General features: G+C 50.3%; 2 protein-coding genes across 2 annotated transcripts; one reads left to right on the forward strand and one right to left on the reverse strand.

The window, feature by feature from the left end:
- Positions 1-988: 988 nt before the first annotated feature.
- Positions 989-2,513, reverse strand: LOC100303800 (RING-H2 finger protein ATL3J). The gene has a single exon (NM_001165434.2). It carries the CDS (start codon positions 2,272-2,274, stop codon positions 1,081-1,083), a length of 1,194 nt encoding a protein of 397 aa, NP_001158906.2. The 5' UTR covers positions 2,275-2,513; the 3' UTR covers positions 989-1,080.
- A 14,788-nt stretch (positions 2,514-17,301) lies between these two features.
- Positions 17,302-18,201, forward strand: LOC100274866 (uncharacterized). The gene has a single exon (NM_001149127.1). It carries the CDS (start codon positions 17,461-17,463, stop codon positions 17,761-17,763), a length of 303 nt encoding a protein of 100 aa, NP_001142599.1. The 5' UTR covers positions 17,302-17,460; the 3' UTR covers positions 17,764-18,201.
- The last annotated feature ends 3,846 nt before the right edge of the window (positions 18,202-22,047 follow it).

Here is a 22,047-nt window from a genome sequence, read left to right on the forward strand (position 1 = left end):
AGGGCTCGCTCCCGCCGGAATCGTTGCACCAAACCATGCGGGCTGGGTGGGCGCTGGCCGTTGCCTGCCTCTGCCAAAAGCAACGCCCGCGCCGTGGCTTTGACCACGGTTGCAGGGGCGCGCGCCGCCCTCGTCATGATCCTCAGCTCCTCAGTTGGTGGCCAAACCATATCCACTGCTGTGCTGATGGCAGGGGCACCGCCACAGAGGACGCATCGTCTGCGCCGCGATGCCTTGGCCCCCAGGTCGCCGCTCCGCTAGCTGCACGGGAGACGGGTGAGGGCGCTCAGCTCCTCCGGCTTTGCTTTCAAGGGGGGCGCGCCGCCACTCATTCGCGCGCTGCGCGTGGTGGCATATGGCAATGGCAAGCGGCTCCCGTGTTCGAATGCGCTGGTACTCAGCTGGGAATAGGCATGTCATGAATTGCACAGATCCGGTTTAAAGTGCAATGCCTGCTCGTGAGTCGTGACAGTCATACTCGTACGAGACAATGCCTGCTACAACAGCGATGCATGTACATGTACTCCTGCTGATAAGAGATTTTTCGACAGTCTGAACCAGACAGAGGCCCGTACGTAGTTTCTGTGTTGTATTGTGCACGCAAAGATCAATTTCGCTTGAATTTGCCTGGAAGGGAGGAAAACGTGAGGTGTACTGTCCATGCTGGCATTTGCGAGTGTGTAAACTGCTACGTTGTCAGTTGTGCTAGACACACGGTCCACACGCACAGAGTGAGATGGACGGTTGACACTGGACGGTTGACACAGGAAAGGGGGAAAACGAACGAACAACTGAAAAGCATCACGTTGTTGGTTTAGTATGCTACATTAACCCACATGCAAGCGCATTCTCGTATCCGTCTTTGTTGGCTTCTTATCTCCTCGTGTTCCAAAATGCGAACTCCGAGGATATATCCATGAACTGTGTGACTGCTGCTGCTTACGCCTCCCATGCCATGCATCACAGTCGTCACAATCAACACAAGGTTCCAAAACATTTGGATCACCTCAACTCAACTCCTGAACCAGAAACTTCTGACACAGAAGCCCCCTGTAAGCTGTAACCTTACTCGACTACGTTTTAGACCCCGGCGATCCAGCGGTACATCGCCATGAACGCCGTCTCCTCCTCGTCGTCGTCGGACCCCGGCGCCGCCGACATCTCCGCGGCCTCCGCGTCCCACAGCCACGGCTCTTCCTGCCGTTGCTGCTGGCTCTGCCCCTGGCTCCAGCGCGAGCTCCACCGCTCCGAGAGCGTGTAGGCCGACGACGCCAGCCGGTCCACGTACTCCCGCAGCCACCCGCGCGAGGAGCCCGCCGCCTCGGCCACCGTCTCGCCGGGAGGCGGCGGTTGCGAAGACGGCGACGGCGCTGGCGCTGCCGCTGGCGCCGATCCCTGCTCGGCTGAAGGCTTCTCCTCCTTGACGGCGCTGGATTCCCTCGCGGCGGCGATGCGCGCGACGCGGGACACCACGGCTTCCACCTCCTCGTCGATCTGGTAGTCGAAGGCGGAGCCGAGCGAGTAGGTGCGGCTGTTCCTGTTCCTGTCCCTGTCCCGGCCGCCACCGGCCGCCGCGGGCGAGCCGCGGTTGCTGACGGTGCCCATCTCGACGAGGAAGCTCGATCCCGGTCCGGGCCGGTCCCTGGCCCTCGCCTGCGCGGCGGCGAGCATGCCGGAGAGCGAGGGGTGCGGGAGCGCGACGGCAGCGCGGCAGAGCGGGCAGGACGGCGTGGTGCGCAGCCAGGCGTCGACGCAGGCGGCGTGGAACGCGTGGCGGCACGCGGGAAGCAGGCGCAGGTCGGCGTCGGGCGTGAACGGCGACAGGCAGACGGCGCAGTCGGGCGAGCTCTTGGGGAGCGCCGCGAGCGCCGACGCCATGGTGAACAGCGGCAGGGAGTCGATCAGCCGCTGCTTCTCGTCGCCCGCGTCCTCCTCCTCCTCGTTCTTCCCTGCGTCGGCTGGAGCCGCGGTGGCGGCAGGCCGCCTCGCCACGGATGCGGCCGCCGAGCCCGCGTCGTCGCGGTAGGTCCGCGGGCGCGGATGTCCGGACAACGGCGGGGAGGAGGAGGAGGAGGAGGAGGAGGAAGAGCGGGCGGAGAGGAAGCGGAGCAGGAGGTGGATGGAGACGGAGGCGAGGAAGACGAATGCGAGCAGCGCGGCGATGATCATGAACGAGGGGAGGAAGGACGAGGACGCGGAGTAGGGGGAGCTGCCGCCGGTTGCACCGGCGGGAGGCGGCTGTAGAGACGGGGAGGAGGAGGAGGAGGAGGACATGGCGACTGGCGAGCGAGGCTAGGTGCCTAGATAGACAGGGACGATGGGTCTCACTCTCACCGCGAGACCCGGGCTGCCGCGGCTTTTATTCGCGGGGATCTTTGGAGTGCGTGGCACGGTGCGGTGGTGCGGAAACAGAGGCCGGCGCGGGAGTAAATAGTGTGGGTTGCTTTGCTGCCGTGCCGGGTGGCGGGTGTGCTCAGCTCGGTCACTACTCCTGAGTCCTGACCCTACACTACAGAGGTCAGCCGTGTAAACCAATCCATGTATGTATGCACTCCGCAACTGCACAGCTACACTGATGAACAGACAAGGCCCGATTTGTAATTGCGTAAAGCTGCTCTTTCTTAACATGTACTAGTAACAACAACTCCTCCTCCCCCCGGCCTGTATAATCCTTCACAAGGGAACTAAACTAATGGATGTTACTATGTTAGCACATCCATGCATCGACGGAGTGCCGCAGTGACCGACGAGCATTGATTGCAGAAGACGGAGGAGCCATCAATCCGACCGAATCCATCACAGAACAATCGATCAGATCGACATCGATTCTCTGTTGATGCATGTGGGGCCCGGGCCGTCTCCCGGCCGAACACGACAGCATTACGGCTGTACGTATATGTACCGGCGCACCCCGTAGATGCTTAATGCTTTGCTCGCTGCTGCGCCACGAAACTACAGCAGTACAGCGTCAGTGGAAGCCCATAAAAGCCGTCGGATCCGGAGACGTAGTACCGACAGGTAGCGTAAAGCGGCACCGCGTGCACGTATTGTCGACCTATCGTACTGCATACGCTTAAATGGCGCCAAAACATTCATTTGCGTGTGCAGCACAAGTATATATATTACTACTCATTCCGCACCCTTATGGTGAGTAATGACGTGTCATCGTCTGACAATCGCGAGAACATCTGACTGGCCTAGGCCCTAGAGGGGGGGAGGAAAACTGTTACAAAAGTTTCACATGTGATCAATCCCAACTGGTGGCAGTTATTGCCTAAGGGTCGCACCCCTTGGGGACCCTGTGTACTACACTATATATACATCTATCTCTGCAATAAAGAAACGATCCCTGTCATTTGTCTCTGTCTTCTCCATTTTGCCACTGAGCACTGCAATAGAGCGCAACACGTTATCAGCACTGTCTCAAGGGAGAAATCAGAGAAGGGGAAGAGGAAGAACACGCTGTTCTTGACAAGAACAGCAAAATCGATCTGCACATCAACAGCAAGGTATGGAGCATACCGTTTCCATGCGCATACGCCGTATGCGCGAAGTTCTTCATATTATTGATGATGCGATGTTGGAAGCGTTCACCGTTGGGCAAGCCGCAGCGCTTCCACCGGTGCACGCGATCCCTGAACGCCGTGTGCAAGTGCAAAATGTGCACTTCTGCGTTACCTATGGATGGACTGCGGTGGTTCCGCTGCCAGTGGTGGAGTGTGGACTCCCCACTGCATCCCCATCGCCACCGGCGCCGGTGTTTGACGCGGGATCGTCTGCATCGGCCCCCATGGATGTCGATTTGGAGGCACCACCACCGCCTCCGCCCACTGCAGCGGCAGTTGCTCGTCGTTCGCCAACTCCACCAGTGCCTGTGGTCGTTGGGACCATCGCTGCCCGTCGTGGGCAGCCCCCTCGCGCCGTCAATGCTCCACGCGGACGTGTTATCCTCACTGGCCACCGCCCAAATGGGGTGGCACCATCTTCCTCCTCCAGTAGGAGGGCCTAATGGCCCTCTGCCCGGCCCGTGGCGGTTACCGCTGCGACGGCCGGTTTGGGGGGAGGGGTGGGGGCGCAGGGCGCTCCTCGGTCGGCACTCGGCCGGCGCACGGTGCGGATCCGGCAATGGCGAGCCCCGGCACATGGCGCGGCCGCACGCCCCGGCGCGGGTGGCTCCGGTCAGGCGCCCCAACGTCGGCGTTGTCCGACCTCGGACATGGCGCGCAGGGAGCAGGCGGGCTCCCCTGGCGCGGGCCCCTCCCTCGGGCGCGGCCCCGGTCAGGCGCGCTCGGCGCGGCTCCACCAGAGCGCGGGCGCGGAGCAGGCCCCGGCGGGCGCGCGCAACTCGCGCTGGGCGCGGGCGCGGCATGGCTGCCTCCGAGGGCGCTCGGCCTCGGGTCCGGTGGAGGCCATCTCCGTCTTGGCGAGCCAGGCGGCGCTCGCTGGCTCCATGGCCGGCTCCACGTCCTGGCGACGGCGGCTTGGCGCACGGCGCGGAGGCGCTAGCTCGTCGCGGCCCTCGGCGGCCGCACGGGCGCGGGACGGTCCCCGGCCGGCCAGACGGGCCGGCGAGGGCACTCGGCGCGGCTCAGCGCCGGCAGCGGCACCATGCGCGCCCGAGGGCACTCGGCGCGGCTCAGCGCCGGCAGCGGCACCATGCGCGCCCGAAGGCACCCGGCGCGGCTCGCCACCAGCCATGGCGCGCGCGGCCACAGGCGCTCGGCGCGGGCCCGCCGCCCTCCCTGGGCGCGCTAGAGGCTAGGACTTTTGGGCTCCCTGGCGGCGGCTGGGAGAGCCCTGGTGGCGGCGACGGCTACAGGGGCGGTTAGGGTTAGAAACCCTAGCCGCCCCAATATAAAATAGGCTTTTGGGCCTCTGTTGGGCCGCCTGGGCAGGCCAGCTAGGCTGGGCCGGCGTGCAGGCCTTCTGGCCGCTGCCTGGCTCGCCTGGCAGGCCGCCTGGGCTACTTTCAGAGGCCTAATATAGTCTGTTTTACCATTTTAAATTCTGAATTTCAGTATAAAGACTCCGTTTTATATGTGTTTCAATTCAAAGTTATCTTAGGCGTCTAAATTCGTAATTTAGACTGCATATATTGTAAAGACATATCTGTTTTATTGTAAATATAGCAGATTTTAGTTCGTGAATTATTGTTTGTTTTTACATTAATAATTCACATATCTCTACTTGCTATTATTTACGCATTCATTTATGTTTGCATATAAATATAGCATTTATTAAGTTCAGACTTAATAAAACTTATGCAAAAATGAAATTACATTATTTTGGATTAAGAGCATAGGGAGATAGAGTCCTAAGCATTGGCTGCACTAAATTCTTTATAGAATTTAGTAGCCCAGAGACCGTGCTTGTGGCAGCATTTGGAATGCCTATCTCTATGAGGTCTACATCCCTCGGGATGATTACCTATACGTGCTATCCAAAATGACAAGATATGGAGTTATTGAATTTTACTTTGATAATTAGTAGAGCATGGGTAGTGGAGACCTAAGCATTGGCTGCGATTTGTTCATTCATGAACTTATCTGCCTAGAGACCATGCTTTTAGGCAGCAAGTTTCTTGCCCACTACTAGATCTACCTCATTAATTTGAGGATTATCTATACTATGCTTACTAAAATTCAAAGTATTTATTCAATTGGAAGGTTTGGAACCTTCAGGCAACTCATATCACATGTAAGAGTTAGTGAATTTTACTTTGATAATTAGTAGAGCATGTGTAGTGGAGACCTAAGCATTGGCTGCGGTTTGTTCATCCGTGAACTTATCAGCCCAGAGACCGTGCTTTTAGGCAGCAAGTTTCTTGCCCACTACTAGATCTACCTCATTAATTTGAGGATTATCTATACTATGCTTACTAAAATTCAAAGTATTTATTCAATGGGAAGGTTTGGAACCTTCAAGAAACTCGTTACATATGTAATTTTGCATATTGAGATTACAACATCACCATTGTGACTATTAATTTATGCGTAAATTAATGGATGTCCATGGTAATGACTGTAGGAACATGTCAACCAAAGAGTTCGAGGAACTCGCCCTTGATGGGCATAACTACCCAACTTGGGCTTCAGATATTGAAATAACTTTTGCTTCTCGTGGGATCATTGATGCAATAGCAGCACCCATCACTGGTACTGATCCAGTGAATGAGGTTAAAAAGAACACAGCACTTTTCCTTCTGAGGCTTTACATCCATAAGGACCTTAAGCAAGAGTACCTTATGGAGAGATGCCCTCATAACTTGTGGAAATCTCTCAAAGAGCGCTATGAACAGCAAAAGGAGCTCATATGGCCGTCAGCCAACCATGAGTGGAACCACCTTCGTCTGCAAGATTTTAAATCTGTTGCAGAATATAACCATGCTCTTCATAGCATTTGTTCTAAATTGAAATTTTGTGAGAAAGAGCCCACTGAAGCAGACAAGATAGAGAAGACTCTATCTACCATGCTTCCAGAGGATAGGATATTGCATCAGCAGTATCGCTCTAGCAATTTCCAGAGATATTCTCAACTCATGCACACATTGACCCAAGCAGAAAAGCATCATGAGCTTCTTCTAAAGAATGCTCAGCAGCGCCCTCCTGGGTCTGCCCCTCTGCCTGAGGTACATTTCAATGTGCATAAGACTGAGAATAAGAAAGGATTCAAGAAAAACTTCAAGAATCCTCCTGGACCTCACAAATTCAAGAAGAACAAATTCCACAAGAAAGGTAAAGGAAAAGGAAAAGGAAATGGCAAGCCTCTACCATCTAAGGGCAACAGAGCTTGCCTTAAATGTGGTACTGAGGGCCATTTTGCTAGGGACTGCACTTGCCCTAAGCACCTTGTTCTTTTGTATCAACAATCCCTAAAGAAGCCAAAGTCTGATAAGCCTGGTTTTGAGGCTCATTTCAATTCTACTGAAGCACCAATTGAGGTTGGAAGTTCTTCACTGGCTTCTGGTGACCTGAAGAACACTCTTGCTAAAGAGCACCTCAATGGGGTTGACAACAAGCCTCCACTTCTGCAAGAAGATGAATCTGATGATATGATCATTGAGTATATGTCAAAGGATCCATTTGGAGATTTGGCATAAATCTCTCATGCTTGGAGATTTGATCATGATCACTGTGGCTTGTGTGGTTGTTCTATACTGTCTTTATAATGTTGTTGTAATAAGTAGAGGTATACAATCTCATGTGTTGAGATGTAACACACTCTACAAGACCAGTGTTGGGTCCTGTGTGTAATGCGAACTCATTGGATGAGTCGCCATACCATTATTGTAATATTGTTTCGACATTGTGATATTTAAATATCATGTTATGTACAGTACTAAGTTGCATCACACAAATTCTTATTCAGAATTTTATTTATGTATAGATGCATAATGATGACAACTCGACGGAAGAGGAATTATGCCTTGTGGACAGTTGTACCACAAACTCTATACTTAGGGAGATCAAATACTTTCAGACTCTTAAGAAAAGAGATGGGAAAGTTTTGACCATCGCCGGACGCGATGCTGTGATAGTTGGCTCTGGTCGAGCAACTATTACACTCCCCATGGGTACTGAAATTGTGATCGAGGATGCATTATTGTATCCTGATTCTACACGTACCCTCCTAAGTTTTAGAGATATCCGGCAAAATGGATTTCATATTGAAACCCATGATGAAAATCAAGAAGAGTTTCTCTTCTTGACCAAGCCGAATAAATATGGCAAGCGCATATGCGAGAAAATTCCATCACTCACGTCAGGGTTGTACTATACATATATTAAAAGCAATGCACATGTTGCATACAAGGTAATTTTCCAAGATGTTGATGCATTCCAAATTTGGCATGATCGACTTGGTCATCCTGGCGTAGGGATGATGAGGAAAATTACAGGCAATTCAATTGGCCATAATCTGCCCACAACAAGTTTTCCCAAATCTCAGGATTTTGTTTGCACCGCATGTGCAACTGGGAAACTTATTTTGAGACCATCATATCTCAAAATTAAAGCTGAACCGCTTAAATTCCTTGAAAGAATTCAAGGAGATATTTGTGGGCCAATTATGCCAACTTCTGGGCCATTCAGGTATTTCATGGTACTGATTGACGCATCTACTAGATGGTCACATGTGTGTTTACTATCAACACGCAACCATGCATTTGCCAAGATAATGTCTCAAATTATCAAGTTAAAGGCAAATTTTCCTGAACATCGGATTAGTTCAATCCGAATGGACAATGCTGCTGAATTCAAATCTCAGGCATTCAATGATTATTGTATGGCGCTGGGGATTCAAGTACAGCACTCGGTACCGTATGTCCACACCCAGAATGGTCTGGCTGAGTCACTAATCAAGAGGATTAAACTCATAGCAAGGCCATTATTGATGAATTGCAAATTGCCTTCGTCGTGTTGGGGTCATGCAGTTCTGCACGCTGCCGACCTTATACAATTACGACCAACTGCATACCATTCAACATCCCCAATACAAATGGTACGTGGAAATCCTCCAAGTATTTCCCATTTGCGCAAATTTGGATGTTGTGTATACATTCCAATCTCACCACCTCAGAGAACAGCTATGGGCCCACACAGGAAAGTGGGGATCTATGTGGGATTTCAATCTCCGTCGATCATTAAGTATTTAGAACCCTTAACAGGGGATCTATTTACAGCCCGTTTTGCTGACTCTATTTTTGATGAGGAACATTTCCCGGCATTAGGGGGAGAATTTAAGTACCAAAAAGAATGCCAGGAAATAAATTGGAATACTCAATGTGTTCCAGGTTCTGATCCACGTACTTCAGAAACTGAACTGCAAGTTCAGAAAATTATACATTTGCAAAGACTTGCAAATGAACTGCCAGATGCATTCACTAATTACAAAGGTGTCACTAAATCATTCATTCCTGCTAGGAATGCACCAGAAAGAGTGGAAGTACCGAATAAGGCCACTCAACTCCTAGAGAGGAGAAGTATGGTGAATAAGCGCTGTTCTGTTGCTAAGAAGCAAAGAACAATAGTGAATGCAAAAGGACACCAATATGATACAATGTATCATGTGGATTGTGATGATCCACAACCCAGCTCGGATGTGCACATAACCGAGGCTGGGACATCGGAAAATCCTAGACACATCAATTTGGGAAATTCTGATGAGTCTCTAAGGAATGATGAAATTGCCATCAACTATGTTGAGACTGGTGAAACATATGATAGAAAAGCTACCAATGTCGACATATATTTCTCCGAGCAGATTGCTGAGGACCTTCAAAATGATCTAGATCCAAAGACCATGGCAGAGTGCAGTAAGCGCTCGGATTGGATCAAATGGAAGGCAGCAATCGAAGCGGAGTTAGCCTCGCTTTACAAAAGAGAAGTTTTCTCTGCTGTAATACCTACACCACGTGATATCTTCCCTGTGGGATATAAGTGGGTTTTCATTCGGAAACGAAATGAAAATGGTGAGGTAGTGAGATACAAAGCAAGGCTAGTAGCACAAGGGTTTACGCAAAGACCCGGCGTTGATTTCAACGAAACTTATTCACCAGTCATGAGTGCAATAACATTCCGATATTTAATATCTTTGGCAGTGCAAAATCGTCTATCTTTGCAGTTGATGGACGTAGTGACCGCATATCTCTATGGGTCACTGGATTCTGATATATACATGAAAGTTCCTGATGGAATAAATGTACCGAATCCAAAGGCAAAGCGCAACATGTATTGTGTAAAGTTGCAGAAGTCATTATATGGCTTAAAACAATCGGGCAGAATGTGGTACAACCGATTGAGTGAATTCCTTTTACGTAAGGGATACACGAAAATTGATGATTGCCCGTGCGTCTTCATCAAAAGATCCAAAGTGGGATTCTGTATCATATCAGTTTATGTTGATGACCTTAACATCATAGGAAATAAACTTGATATTGATGAAGCACGTCATCATTTAACGACGGAATTTGAGATGAAGGATTTGGGTAAAACCAAATTTTGCTTAGGTCTACAACTTGAGCATTTACCTTCTGGAATCCTTGTACATCAAAGTACATATACCCAAAAGGTATTGGAAAAATTCAATATGCATATGTCTTATCCTTCAAAGACTCCTATGGTGGTCAGATCTTTGGATTTAAAGAAAGATCCATTCAGACCACGGGATGATGAAGAACAGACATTGGGACCGGAGTTCCCATATCTCAGTGCTATTGGTGCATTGATGTATCTTGCTAACAATACCCGGCCGGATATTGCTTTTGCAGTAAATTTGTTAGCAAGGCACAGTTCTGCCCCAACGAAAAGACACTGGGTTGGCATTAAGAATATTTTCAGATACCTAAATGGCACAAAGGATCTAGGACTCTTTTACAAAAGAAGTAATGATCCTAGTTTAATTGGGTATACAGATGCTGGCTATTTATCTGATCCCCACAATGGCCGATCACAAACAGGATTCGTATTCTTACAAGGTGGAACTGCCATATCGTGGAAATCATCTAAACAGACTTTGGTGACCACGTCCACCAACCATTCTGAAATAATTGCATTATTTGAAGCATCACGTGAATGTGTATGGCTTCGTAGAATGGTGAATCATATACTCACAACTTGTGGTATTGGTTCTCTTGACTCACCAACAATTATATATGAAGATAATTCAGCTTGTGTTGTTCAGATGGATACAGGTTATATCAAGAGCAATATCAATAAGCATATTTCTCCTAAACTGTTTTATCCCCATGAACTTCAGGAAAAAGGGGATATAAACATCTTGCAAACAAAGTCTTGTGATAATCTTGCAGATCTATTCACAAAGTCTCTACCATACTCTACATTTCAGAAATGTGTTGAGGGGATTGGTATGAGAAGACTTAAGTGCTTGCAAGGTTCAGGGGGAGTAATTCCCCATGATATATAACCTGTATTGAACCATCATATTACACTCTTTTCTTTGTATGAGTTTTGCCTTGCTAAGGTTTTCTCATCCAAAGTTTTTAACGAGGTAATATCAACAAAGCTATATGCTTCATCATTGATTTTCCCTACAGGGGTTTTTATACATGATGATTACAAGCATATTTTTCTTTTTGGAGACAATGTGAGATTATTCTCATTATCCAAAAGATATTGTGTACTCCTTATTTTTCCCACAGGGTTTTTGAGGAGATCAAATATTGGATGACAACTTGCAGATGATCAAATGTATTTGGGTTGATCAAGGGGGAGTGTTACAAAAGTTTCACATGTGATCAATCCCAACTGGTGGCAGTTATTGCCTAAGGGTCGCACCCCTTGGGGACCCTGTGTACTACACTATATATACATCTATCTCTGCAATAAAGAAACGATCCCTGTCATTTGTCTCTGTCTTCTCCATTTTGCCACTGAGCACTGCAATAGAGCGCAACAAAAACGACGGAGGGGACGAGTTTTCTCAGCAACATCAAAAAATGATACGTCGTCATCTCATCACAGATGTGTGTATGGCATTTCTAGAAATGGGCGGAGGCCCGTGTGGTTAGCTTAGCTCTGCGTTTAGCCACTTGGATTGGATCCACCGGCGGCAGCACATGCACATAGGCCGTGCAGGGGAGAGGAGAATTGATTTCTTTTCTGTACCGATCAGTAATCAGTAGATTAGCAGTACTGGTGGTTGACAACTGAGACAGGCGTCAAAAGGCGTTGTATGGACCTGGGATGTCACTATGTCAGACTGTTGGTACTATTAAGCAGTCCGGTTTGATAGTTGAGGACCAGGTTAGTAGTATTCTTGTTCTGGAAGCAAGCTAACCAGTTTCAGAGTTACTGGTGACTCACAGTCTGCTTCAACCATATGCCTCCGTTCTTACTGCAAACTGTACACACACACACAAAAAAAAAACCGCCGCACAGTACGGATCACAAGCTCACAAGACAAGCTGAAGGCGTCTTTCGTTCGTTAGTGCGCGAAAGATCAATCAAGACGCCCGTGCCTTTTAATCCAAAGGAAGGAAAACGCGAAAAGGGTTGCTTGGATTGCACACTTGCCATGCGCCGGCTCGGGTTGGCTCGCCGATCGTGGCTACAGGTGGAGGGCCGTATGTATCGCGGGGAGGGGAGGGGTGGTGGTGGTGTAAAGCACCGGCGCTTTGGTGATGAATTCATGCCTGCCTCAGTTATGATGAGCATGCGATGCACTTGTGTGCACTGCCCGCCCATTTCTTTTCTACTGCCCCTTTTTCCGATCGATCTCACACTGGAGTCCGCTCTCATGAATCATGATGATGGTGCGGTGGTGCGGAAACAGAGGCCGGCGCGGGAGTAAATAGTGTGGGTTGCTGCCGTGCCGGGTGGCGGGTGTGCTCAGCTCGGTCACTCCTCCTGACCCTACAGGCCTACACTAGAGAGGTCAGCCGTGTAAACCAATCCATGTATGCATTCCGCAACTGCACAGCTACACTGATGAACGGACAAGGCTGGATTTGTAATTGCGTAAAGCTGTTCTTTCTTAACAGGTAGTAACAACAACTCCTCCTCCCCCGGCCTGTATAATCCTTCACAAGGGAAGGGAACTAAACTAATGGATGTGTAGCACATCCATGCATCGACGGAGTGCCGCAGTGACCGACGAGCATTGATTGCAGTAGACGGAGGAGCCATCAATCCGACCGAATCCATCACAGAACAATCGATCAGATCGACATCGATTCTCTGTTGATGCATGTGGGGCCCGGGCCGTCTCCCGGCCGAACACGACAGCATTACGGCTGTACGTATGTACCGGCGCACCCCGTAGATGCTTTGATTTGCTCGCTGCTGCGCCACGAAACTACAGCGTCAGTGGAAGCCCATAAAAGCCGTCGGATCCGGAGACGTAGTACCGACAGGTAGCGTAAAGCGCCACCGCGTGCACGTATTGTCGACCTGTCGTACTGCATACGCTTAAATGGCGCCAAAAACATTCATTTGCGTGTGCAGCACAATACTCCCGCAGTAAAGGTAGTCGTTTAGTACATGATTGTGCATATCAAGGAGTGATTAATTATCATAGAGTTTTCCCTGTTTTCCCCTATTAAATAGGGTATGGGTGCATTAACGTCACTAAAACAATCAGGCTTGATTGGTTGCTGCAGCAGGTCCAAAGCATTTTAGACTGGAGGTCTCAAGTTCGATTCCTCTTAAATGCATCTTTTTTTGTGCAATTACTAGGGGCAACAACGTCCAAATCCCAAACCCACGCGCGCTATGACTTCTTTTTGTGCACGCTCGGTCACGCGCAGGATGACTTCTTTTACTGCACCGGAGGTGAGTAATGACGTGTCATCGTCTGACAATCGCGAGAACATCTGACTGGCCTAGGCCCTAGAGGGGGGGGGGGGGGGGGGGGGAGAGAAGGAAAACGACGGAGGGGACGAGTTTTGTCAGCAACAACAAAAAAAAAATGATACGTCGTCATCACAGATGTGCGCATGGCATTTCTAGAAATAAGCGGAGGAGGTCCGTGGTTAGCTTTAGCTCTGCGTTTAGCCACTTGGGTTGGAATTGGATCCACCGGCGGCAGCACATGCAGATAGCCCTTTCAGGGGATACGAGTATTGATTTCTTTTCTGTACCGATCAGTAATCAGTAGATTAGCGGTACTGGTGGTTGACAACTGAGATAGGCGTGAAAAGGCGCTGTATGGAATGGACCTGGGATGTCACTATGTCAGACTGTTATTGGTACTATTAAGCAGCCCTGTTTGATAGTTGAGGACCAGGTTACTACTTACTAGTATTCTTGTTCTGGAAGCAAGCTAACCAGTTCCAGAGTTACTGGTGACTGACAGTCTGCTACAACCATATGCCTCCCTCCGTTCTTACTGCAAACTGCACACACACAAAAAAAAGGCCCCGCCGCCCAGTACGGATCACAAGCTCACAAGACAAGGTGAAGGCGTCTTTTCGTTCGTTAGTGCGCGAAAGATCAAGACGCCCGTGCCTTTTAATCCAAAGGAAGGACAACGCGAAAAGGGTTGCTTGGATTGCACACTTGCTATGCGCCGGCTCGGGTTGGCTCTCCGATCTCGTCTCCCTCGCCGATCGTGGCTGCAGGTGGAGGGCCGTATGTATCGCGGGGAGGTGTAAAGCACCGGCGCTTTGGTGATGAATTCATGCCTGCCTCAGTTATGATGAGCATGCGATGCACTTGTGTGCACTGCCCGCCCATTTCTTTTCTACTGCCCCTTTTCCGATCGATCTCACACTGGAGTCCGCTCTCATGAATCATGATGATGGTGCCTGGCCGGGCCCTGAAACATTCGAATGGAGTAGCTCTCGCCCGCGGTGGCGGTGGCGGTGGCGCCACCCAAAGCGGAAGGGAATGCACTTGAAGAACCGTCCCGTCAGAGCCTCCTTGTCGCAGAGCGTTCACCTTTTTTTTCTTGCAGGTAACTTGGGCGGGACTTTACTGACACGAGCAACAATCTCTGATAACGCTACAAGATAGGCACCGCTGCGCAATGGTCGCAGCCACCTACCAAATCCCTTCTCTAGAGTCTAGACTGACATTGAGCGCCGCCGCGCAGACGTTGTTTACCTGACCACGTGCCACGGGCTACTAGCTGCTACGACTGACGAGTAATCAGCAGTTGATCAGCCCAATGATGCAGCTTGCGCCAGCAAAACACAAGCTACCTGAAACTCCTGCTGGGACTACTGGGAGACGAAGAAATCCAACCAGACAGACAGACGTGTCTAAGCATGGGTCGCCCACGGATGACACACCATGCGATTCTCCGACCGTGATGGTGCCGCAAGTGACCTACTAATTTTCCCCCCGTGACATCACCCGGGAATGCTCTGTCGCGAGACGCGGCGCGGGCTCTCTTTCCTCGATCCGCACGGAAAACACCCTTCCAAGCCTCCGTTTCGGTTGGTCCACCACGAATTCTGGCCAGGTGCGTACTCCGTGACGAGCCAGATTTGTTAGCGACTTTGTTGTTGGCCAAGACGAGCGGAAAGCAGCGGCAACCTAACCGGAAACATCTGTCCGCCGGTGCATTAGCACGTCACGTCACGTCACACAGGAGAATGAAGCTGAAGAACAGGGAGGAAAGAAGAAAGTTTGGGCTGCCAATGTATCTTCCGTATTAGAGTGGCCTACACAGTTTAGTTGCGGTTTGGGTCACAACCTGTTATGGGCCGTGACGGAGAAAACGTAGGTTTCTGTTGGGCCATGGAGGACAGGAGACGGTGTCTTATGGACCGGCCTCAGGCACGTGGACGGCACCCGATCCGGCCTTCCACTTGAGTCTGCACTCAGTAGCCTAGCCCACGAGCACCGCAACGAGGCCACCGGCGGCCGCGGCCCATCCAGACACAAACGCGTTAACAACTAGTAGTCAACATAATTGATTCCACACAATATGTCAAGATCCAAAACAGCCCCATCTAATTTTTAGTTGCAGATAACAATTAGTCCTAGCCGATCCAATCAAATCCACTGAAACAATTCAAGCAAACATGGCTATTCAAAACACAATATTCACCAACCATCTTTTTACAGCATTTCCTTGTTCTAACAAAAATACAACAGCATTTACGTTACCCCTGGATAAAAATGGATTCAAACATGAAGCGGGCCGCCACGAAAAAAAGAAGCTAAAGCAGAACAGTGGACAACTATGAACAGTGTTCCTATTATATTTACATTCCTACGATGCAAGTGTGCCTCGTCCTCTGAAGTCCTGAATTGGTATAATCTTCTCAGCGCATAAGGAACAGCAGAAGACCTGAGTTGCATAATGATTTATCAAGCCTAGGATTTTTCATTCTTGTCGCCTTTCATCGTTCTTCCAGAGGGAGACGGTTCGCCACTGGAAGCTGGTGAGGCAGCAGCCTGTTGAGGCTCCTTCAGAGAAGTGGCCATTCCTGAAACTTCCTACAGAAAAAGAGAAAGCAAATGATGTATGTTGTCATTATCCATGTGATTGGTTGTACGAGCGTCTAGCGTCTGGCTAGCTGTAGCCTGACTAATCGGATACGCGCTTGGATCACGTCTGTGTGGATGCAAGAAAAGATGTATAATTTGGCTATGATTACACCAGCACATCCGGAACCTGTTTGTTCCATACAGACAAGCAAACATAGGATGAGGTCTGGTCAATGCATGTGAAGAGCCTAATTGATCTAACGCAGGTAACCAAACATATGGTATATGAGCGTAATGGATCACAACAAGCGTGAAAAGCAAAATTACAAAAACCGCATTATAGAATTTGGTGGGTGGGGGGGTACAACTCATAGTTGAATACTTGAATATATTTGTTTACCCGAACAAATTGCATATCAATCTGTAGTCATTACCGCCGCCAACTAAAACCCATGCAACTTGGAACCCCAAACCAATCATGCAGTTTACACAATTGAGTTAGTCACTGATGTGCTGACATGCACCTCACCTTATGCACTACAAGCAGACAAGCTGAGGAACTTATGTGCCTGAATACTAATGCACACAAAAACAAATCTGACAATAGTACCACACCTTTTAAATTTCTGAATCGTCCCAATTATGTTTAAATGCAGTGGAAGCTTAAATTACTAGACATTGTGCCACAAGCATACCCACAAAGATTAAACATATACAATATACAAATGTAAAGTATATACATCTACATATTATTACAGAATTTCTAGCATCATTCAATCATCTATTTAAGAGCATCATAGATAATTGGATAAAGTAGCAGCACTAAGATAATACCACGTAACACATTACATATTCCATAACATGATCATTAAATAGTTGTTAAGCCTTCAGCTGCCTTCTATGACATTATCATTCAAAATGTTGTTAATTAGTCAAAAGAGATGAATGACGGGAGGTCAAGTTCATGCTTTGGGCTATGTTTATAGCAGGTATTTTATACCCACGGGTTAATGGGTATGAGTGAGGGTTAATGGGCATGGGTGAGGACGGGACGCCGTTTAGCCATTGAGTGAAGGTTTTTGAACATTTAGTCTATATACATATCATAACAGCTAGTTTAAAAACTTTATTTTCTCGAGTGATCTCTATTTTTTTAAGATAAAATGTAATAATTTTTCTTTAGAAAAAGAGAATCCTAAGGAATAATGGAGTCTCTAAAATAGCCATAATAGAGTAAAATTCATCGGATATGGGGTCGCAGGTGTTGCCATCTCTGCTCCCGTCGCTAGCTGGTTCGAGAATCACCCATGGCCCCAGCTTTCCGGTAAGCTCCACGTCAGTCCCGCTTGTCGTGTTCCTCAGCTCGCAACGATAAATACGCACCCGGTCTACTTCGCTGCGAGCCAAGCTCACCAGAGCAGAGAAACTCGCACGCACTCACTCTCTTCCCCCCCTCCTGCCCACTCTCCAAAGCGGCGCAAGCATCTAGCAAAGCTGCGCAGCGCAGCCAGCAAGCTTGGTCTGGAGAGACAGATATAGCCAGCCAGAGAGCAGCAGACGAGGCATGGCGACGTCCGTGGCTTGCGCCTTCTTCTTCGACGCGGAGCCGCTGGGCGAGCCCGGGCGGCACGCGCTGGACGCCTGCGCGCTCTGCGCCAAGCCGCTGAGCCGCAACAGCGACATCTTCATGTACAAGGGCGACACCCCGTTCTGCAGCGAGGACTGCCGCTACGAGCAGATGCACCACGACGCGGCGTACGCAAGGCAGGCGGCCAGCAGCCGGCGGAAGCAGCAGCAGTCGCAGTCGCAGCGGAGCAGAGGGGCCTCGTCCGTGGGCGCCAAGGCGGACGTGTCCGTGGCCAGCTAGTCAGTAGTAAAAGCAAGCACAGCGACGCCGAGAAAGGAGGAGGAGGAGGAGGAGAAGAAGAAGGCCGTGCTGGTTGAAGCAGCGTTACAGCTGCAAGAGATCCCGTTGGGGGGGCGGCGCTCCGCTCCGCTCCTGGCTGGCCGGGCGGGGCGCTGCGCCGCACAACGAGTTTCGTGCGCGGAACAGAGGCAAGCGGAGGTGGATGGATCTGAAGACCGAAGAAGGTGACAGATCGAACCTGATCTGCGGGTTGGAAGCTTAAACCGACGCCATACGTGCTCTGCTCCCCTTGTTTATGTGTTCCCCTGACGGGATCTTCTGGGCTGTGTGTGCTAGAGCTTGAGGCGTGAGGGTGTGTGCGGGAGCACCATCGGCCTGTAATAACTGTACGAATCATTCCAGCATATGTTATGTGCTAGCCCTAAAATTTTGATCGCAGACATGTTCTTGTTCCTGACTGCTTTTTGTGTGCCTTCACGTGTTTCGATTGATCTCTTCCGCACCAACCGATGAGATGAAGCTTGGCAAACGATATGCCTGCCGGGTCTCCTTTGAGCGTTCAGACGAAGACCGCGCCACAAAATCTGCGGCCGGGCCGTTTGATCTCGAGACTGATTAAACAAAAAGTGTACATCTGTCTAGCTAGCAGACGGTGGAGATAATTAATTATAGCAGATTCTCAAAGTTTTACCACTAATAAAAGTCTTGAATTCACCTCAGATTTCTGGAATCGAATCTCCAGTCATGGGAAATGGCACCCGGGGTGAACCATAATCACCTCAGATTCATCAGTTCTTTTTCCGATCGAAGTCCGAACCCCGTCCGGCCGTCGGCCCCAAGGCACAGACTGACTGACAAGTTACGTCTTGGATCCGTCCGAAACCTGCGAGTAAACGGAATTCTGAGCGACCAATAGTCTGACATGACTGTGCAGCGCAGGCGCAGCGGCTTCGTCGAGCTGAGGTGTCGACAAAACAACTAGCTGCGCAAGTGTTCCAGTCGCGTAACCACAGCTATAGATACATACAATTACTACTAAAGTAGCAGTATTAAGTTTTTTATATCCGGAGTCAGTGTGAAGCTAGTGAAACAAAAGATCCAAAAAAATGTCCGAAATCAATGCACACACGTCAGAACACCCTTGGTTCTCCTTTTATCTTTTGTTTACGTCGCACTCACTACTCATCGCTGAGTCACCGGCAGTCCCCACCTCACCCAATCATGGCGGCGAGAGACGTCATGGGGCCGGCCATGGGGCTGGCTGTGGAAAAAAAAAAGAAAAAGAGAAGGCGTGGTCCGTGGACGCGCAGACCCAACATGTGTCGAATCACCCGCTGCCTTGTTGTGCGTGACTCACCGCCTGCGCCAACCGCAGCATGGCCCGCCCGTCCACGCCAAAACCAGCGCAGCGGCCCCGGCCCGCACTTTTACGCGTCAGCCCCCCCCCCCCCCCCCCCCCCCCCCACTCAGCGCCCAACAACTGTGCGATGGAATGCGAACGCTTCCCATCGTTTTGTCTTTTTTTTTATCTCTATCTCTTTCTTTCTTTGACAGTGAAACTGTGAAAGAGGATCAGGCGAGCTGTCCACGTTGCCACATCCCGCAGGTGTTCGTCCGTCCGTCAGTCCACCGTGCGTCTCTTCTCTCGCCGGCCGCCGAACAAGCAGCTCGCGTGCTACGCACGGGACGGGATACAGTCGCAAGCATCCGTAAACAAAGCTGGGCGCGTATCTCCAGAGATGCTGCTCCCCGGGGCGAAACCTGCCTGCCTGCCGGACCGATGGAATCTCGAGCGCTTCGTGCGGCCGCAACGCAACGCAAGCATGCGCCCACGGCCCACCCCCGAAAGCGTGCTCGCACGGCCGCCCAAGTTGAAACCTGGCGACACAGAGTGGTGGTCTACTCTAAACAACGGAGTTTTCTTCCTTCCATACACAGAGCCAGCTAGCGTACCGTATAGGATTCTGTCCAAAGTTGTCAAGTTCAATGCCGGCGGGCGCAAGCACAACAGATCGCGTGCATGTGCGTTCTCGGCCAGTGCGTGCCCACCTCGTAGCAGACGCGCCACCTGCCATGCATTGGTTCCAGCCGCCGATGCTCACACGCACGGTGCTGCTGCATCGTGGCGTGCATGCACCAACTCGGACTGGTCCGGAGAGAATCTCTGATCTCTCGTCAGGAAGGAAGGAGACCTAGTAGTAGTAGTAGACAAAGCAGTGTCCATGCAGGAAAAGCCTGAAATCGTGTGAGTGAGCGTGACACGTACTGTGACTGTGAGGGAGGGAGCAAGGCTGTTCCAAAAACTCTGCAACTTGCGAGGGCGAGTGCCTTCAATCATACTGACACACATGTTGATGTTGGCATGGATGGCCGCGCGCCTGGCCATGCGGGGGCGCGCCCGCATCGGCGTGTTTTCGGGGGGATAAAAGGATGGCGCACCAATTATCACCCATGAATATACAGGAGGAGGAGTAGGTAACTAGGTTTAGTTTAATAATAAAGCCATAGTTTGGGAGTTGGGGACCAGCATCGTAGTGTTAATCTGATGATGCAGACCAATACTCTAATACGATTCTGATCGATCACGATGCGCCAGGATATCTGCCTCGAGATTTTTGCTGCACAAAGCGGAGCAAGTAGCAGCGTTTGTGTTTTTGTAACAGTCCACGGAAGCGGAGCAGGTTCACTTGCTCAGTCCGTGAGAGCGTCCTCTCTCCCCTGCGCACAGCTACTACCGTCGGCGCTCTCTCGCTCCCCTAGCTGGACCATATGCCTCGTCGCCTCCCTGCTCGGCTGCTCGAGCTTATCCGTGGCTGGAGCCCGCTGGCCCCCCCTGCAGCGGCGACGCGGCCTTGCGGCGGCTGGGCTCGGCCCCTCAGCCTCTGGCGTCTGGCCAACGTCGACTGCGCACTGCGCTGCGCACGAGTCTGCCCTCCGCCGAAACGGAAAAGCGCGGGAACAGGAACATCGGTGGATTGGGAGCTCGGTGGCGGCGAACTTATTTTTTCCTTTTTTTTTTTCTAAAATGAGGATTGGGATTGAGGTTTTGAGGAGTTATTAGAGATGCTAAGTCTTGCTATACTTAGGGCTGACAATGGGCTGTAAATTTTGCACTATAAGATTTAAGGATCAAGTCGGATTAGAATCGGGCTTCATTTCTAGTCATTTTTGAACTATAATTTATTTAGGGCCTTGACATTTTGTGAAAAACCATATGGATCACAATCCATTACCACCCTTAGCTATACTTGCTCGTAGCGAAAACAGACAACAGAGGCGCGATGCGATGCGTCTCTGTCGGGTCATCGGGATCCGGTAGACGCCACCACGTCAGACCTCATACGCTGGGACCCGCTCCCTTGGCCTGTAGTTCTGGTACGGGTGGACCCGCGTGCACGGACCACTAAGCCACAGACACCAGCTGGCGCCATCAAGTCAAGTTAGCCTATCACGGTATTCCACTTTTTTTAATTTTACTCTAAGTGCTAGTTTAAAACTCCAATTTTTTCAAAAGATTTCTATTTTTCCAATTAAAAATAACTAATTTTTTTTGAGAAAAATGAAATACACTCAGGAAAATGTGGTTCTAAACTAGCCCCCAAAAAATAGATCAAATAACTAGTTTGGTAACTTAAAACCTCTCTAAAATACTAGATTAAAACGGTAATTTCCGGAAACGGTCGGAAGAGAGCTAAACGGTTTCCGTTTTCGATTCTGATTTTTTCTACCGATTCTATTTCTGTATTTTCGGTGACCGTTTTCATTTCCATTTAGAACTAAATTTCGGTAAAACTTCGAAAACGATTTTCGGTATCTGAAAATTACTGTTTCTGTTTTCACCCCTAGACATATAGCATATGCCGAAAATTCGCTATTCAATCAATAGTGCCGCTGATTGGTCACCGCGGGCTGGGTGGCCCCGCCCGGCGCGCGGTATTTGGCACGTCCGTGGGCCATCTCGAATTCTTTTGATCGTTTCAGTTATTCGTTCCGTGGGCCATCTCGCTGCCGACTGCCGAGCCCGTCCAGTCCCTATCTACCCGCCTGTCGAGTTCGACTCAACTTTCTCACAAAACCTGCCGTCCACCCGCGGCCCGCCCACCGGAAGCGCAGAGCAACCATGGGCACTTCGATCACCTGTGTTGTGCGACGGCGAGCCCCGATCTGCCCGCGCGTTCTCTGGCTCTGCTCCAAACCGCTGGCCTGCGGCTGTGCGACAGCGACATCTTCGTGTACAGAGACAGAGGGGAGACGTCCTTCTGCAGCCAGGACCAGGAGGGCCGC

Source organism: Zea mays, chromosome 2 (assembly GCF_902167145.1).
Source record: "Zea mays cultivar B73 chromosome 2, Zm-B73-REFERENCE-NAM-5.0, whole genome shotgun sequence".
Taxonomy (NCBI): domain Eukaryota; kingdom Viridiplantae; phylum Streptophyta; class Magnoliopsida; order Poales; family Poaceae; genus Zea; species Zea mays.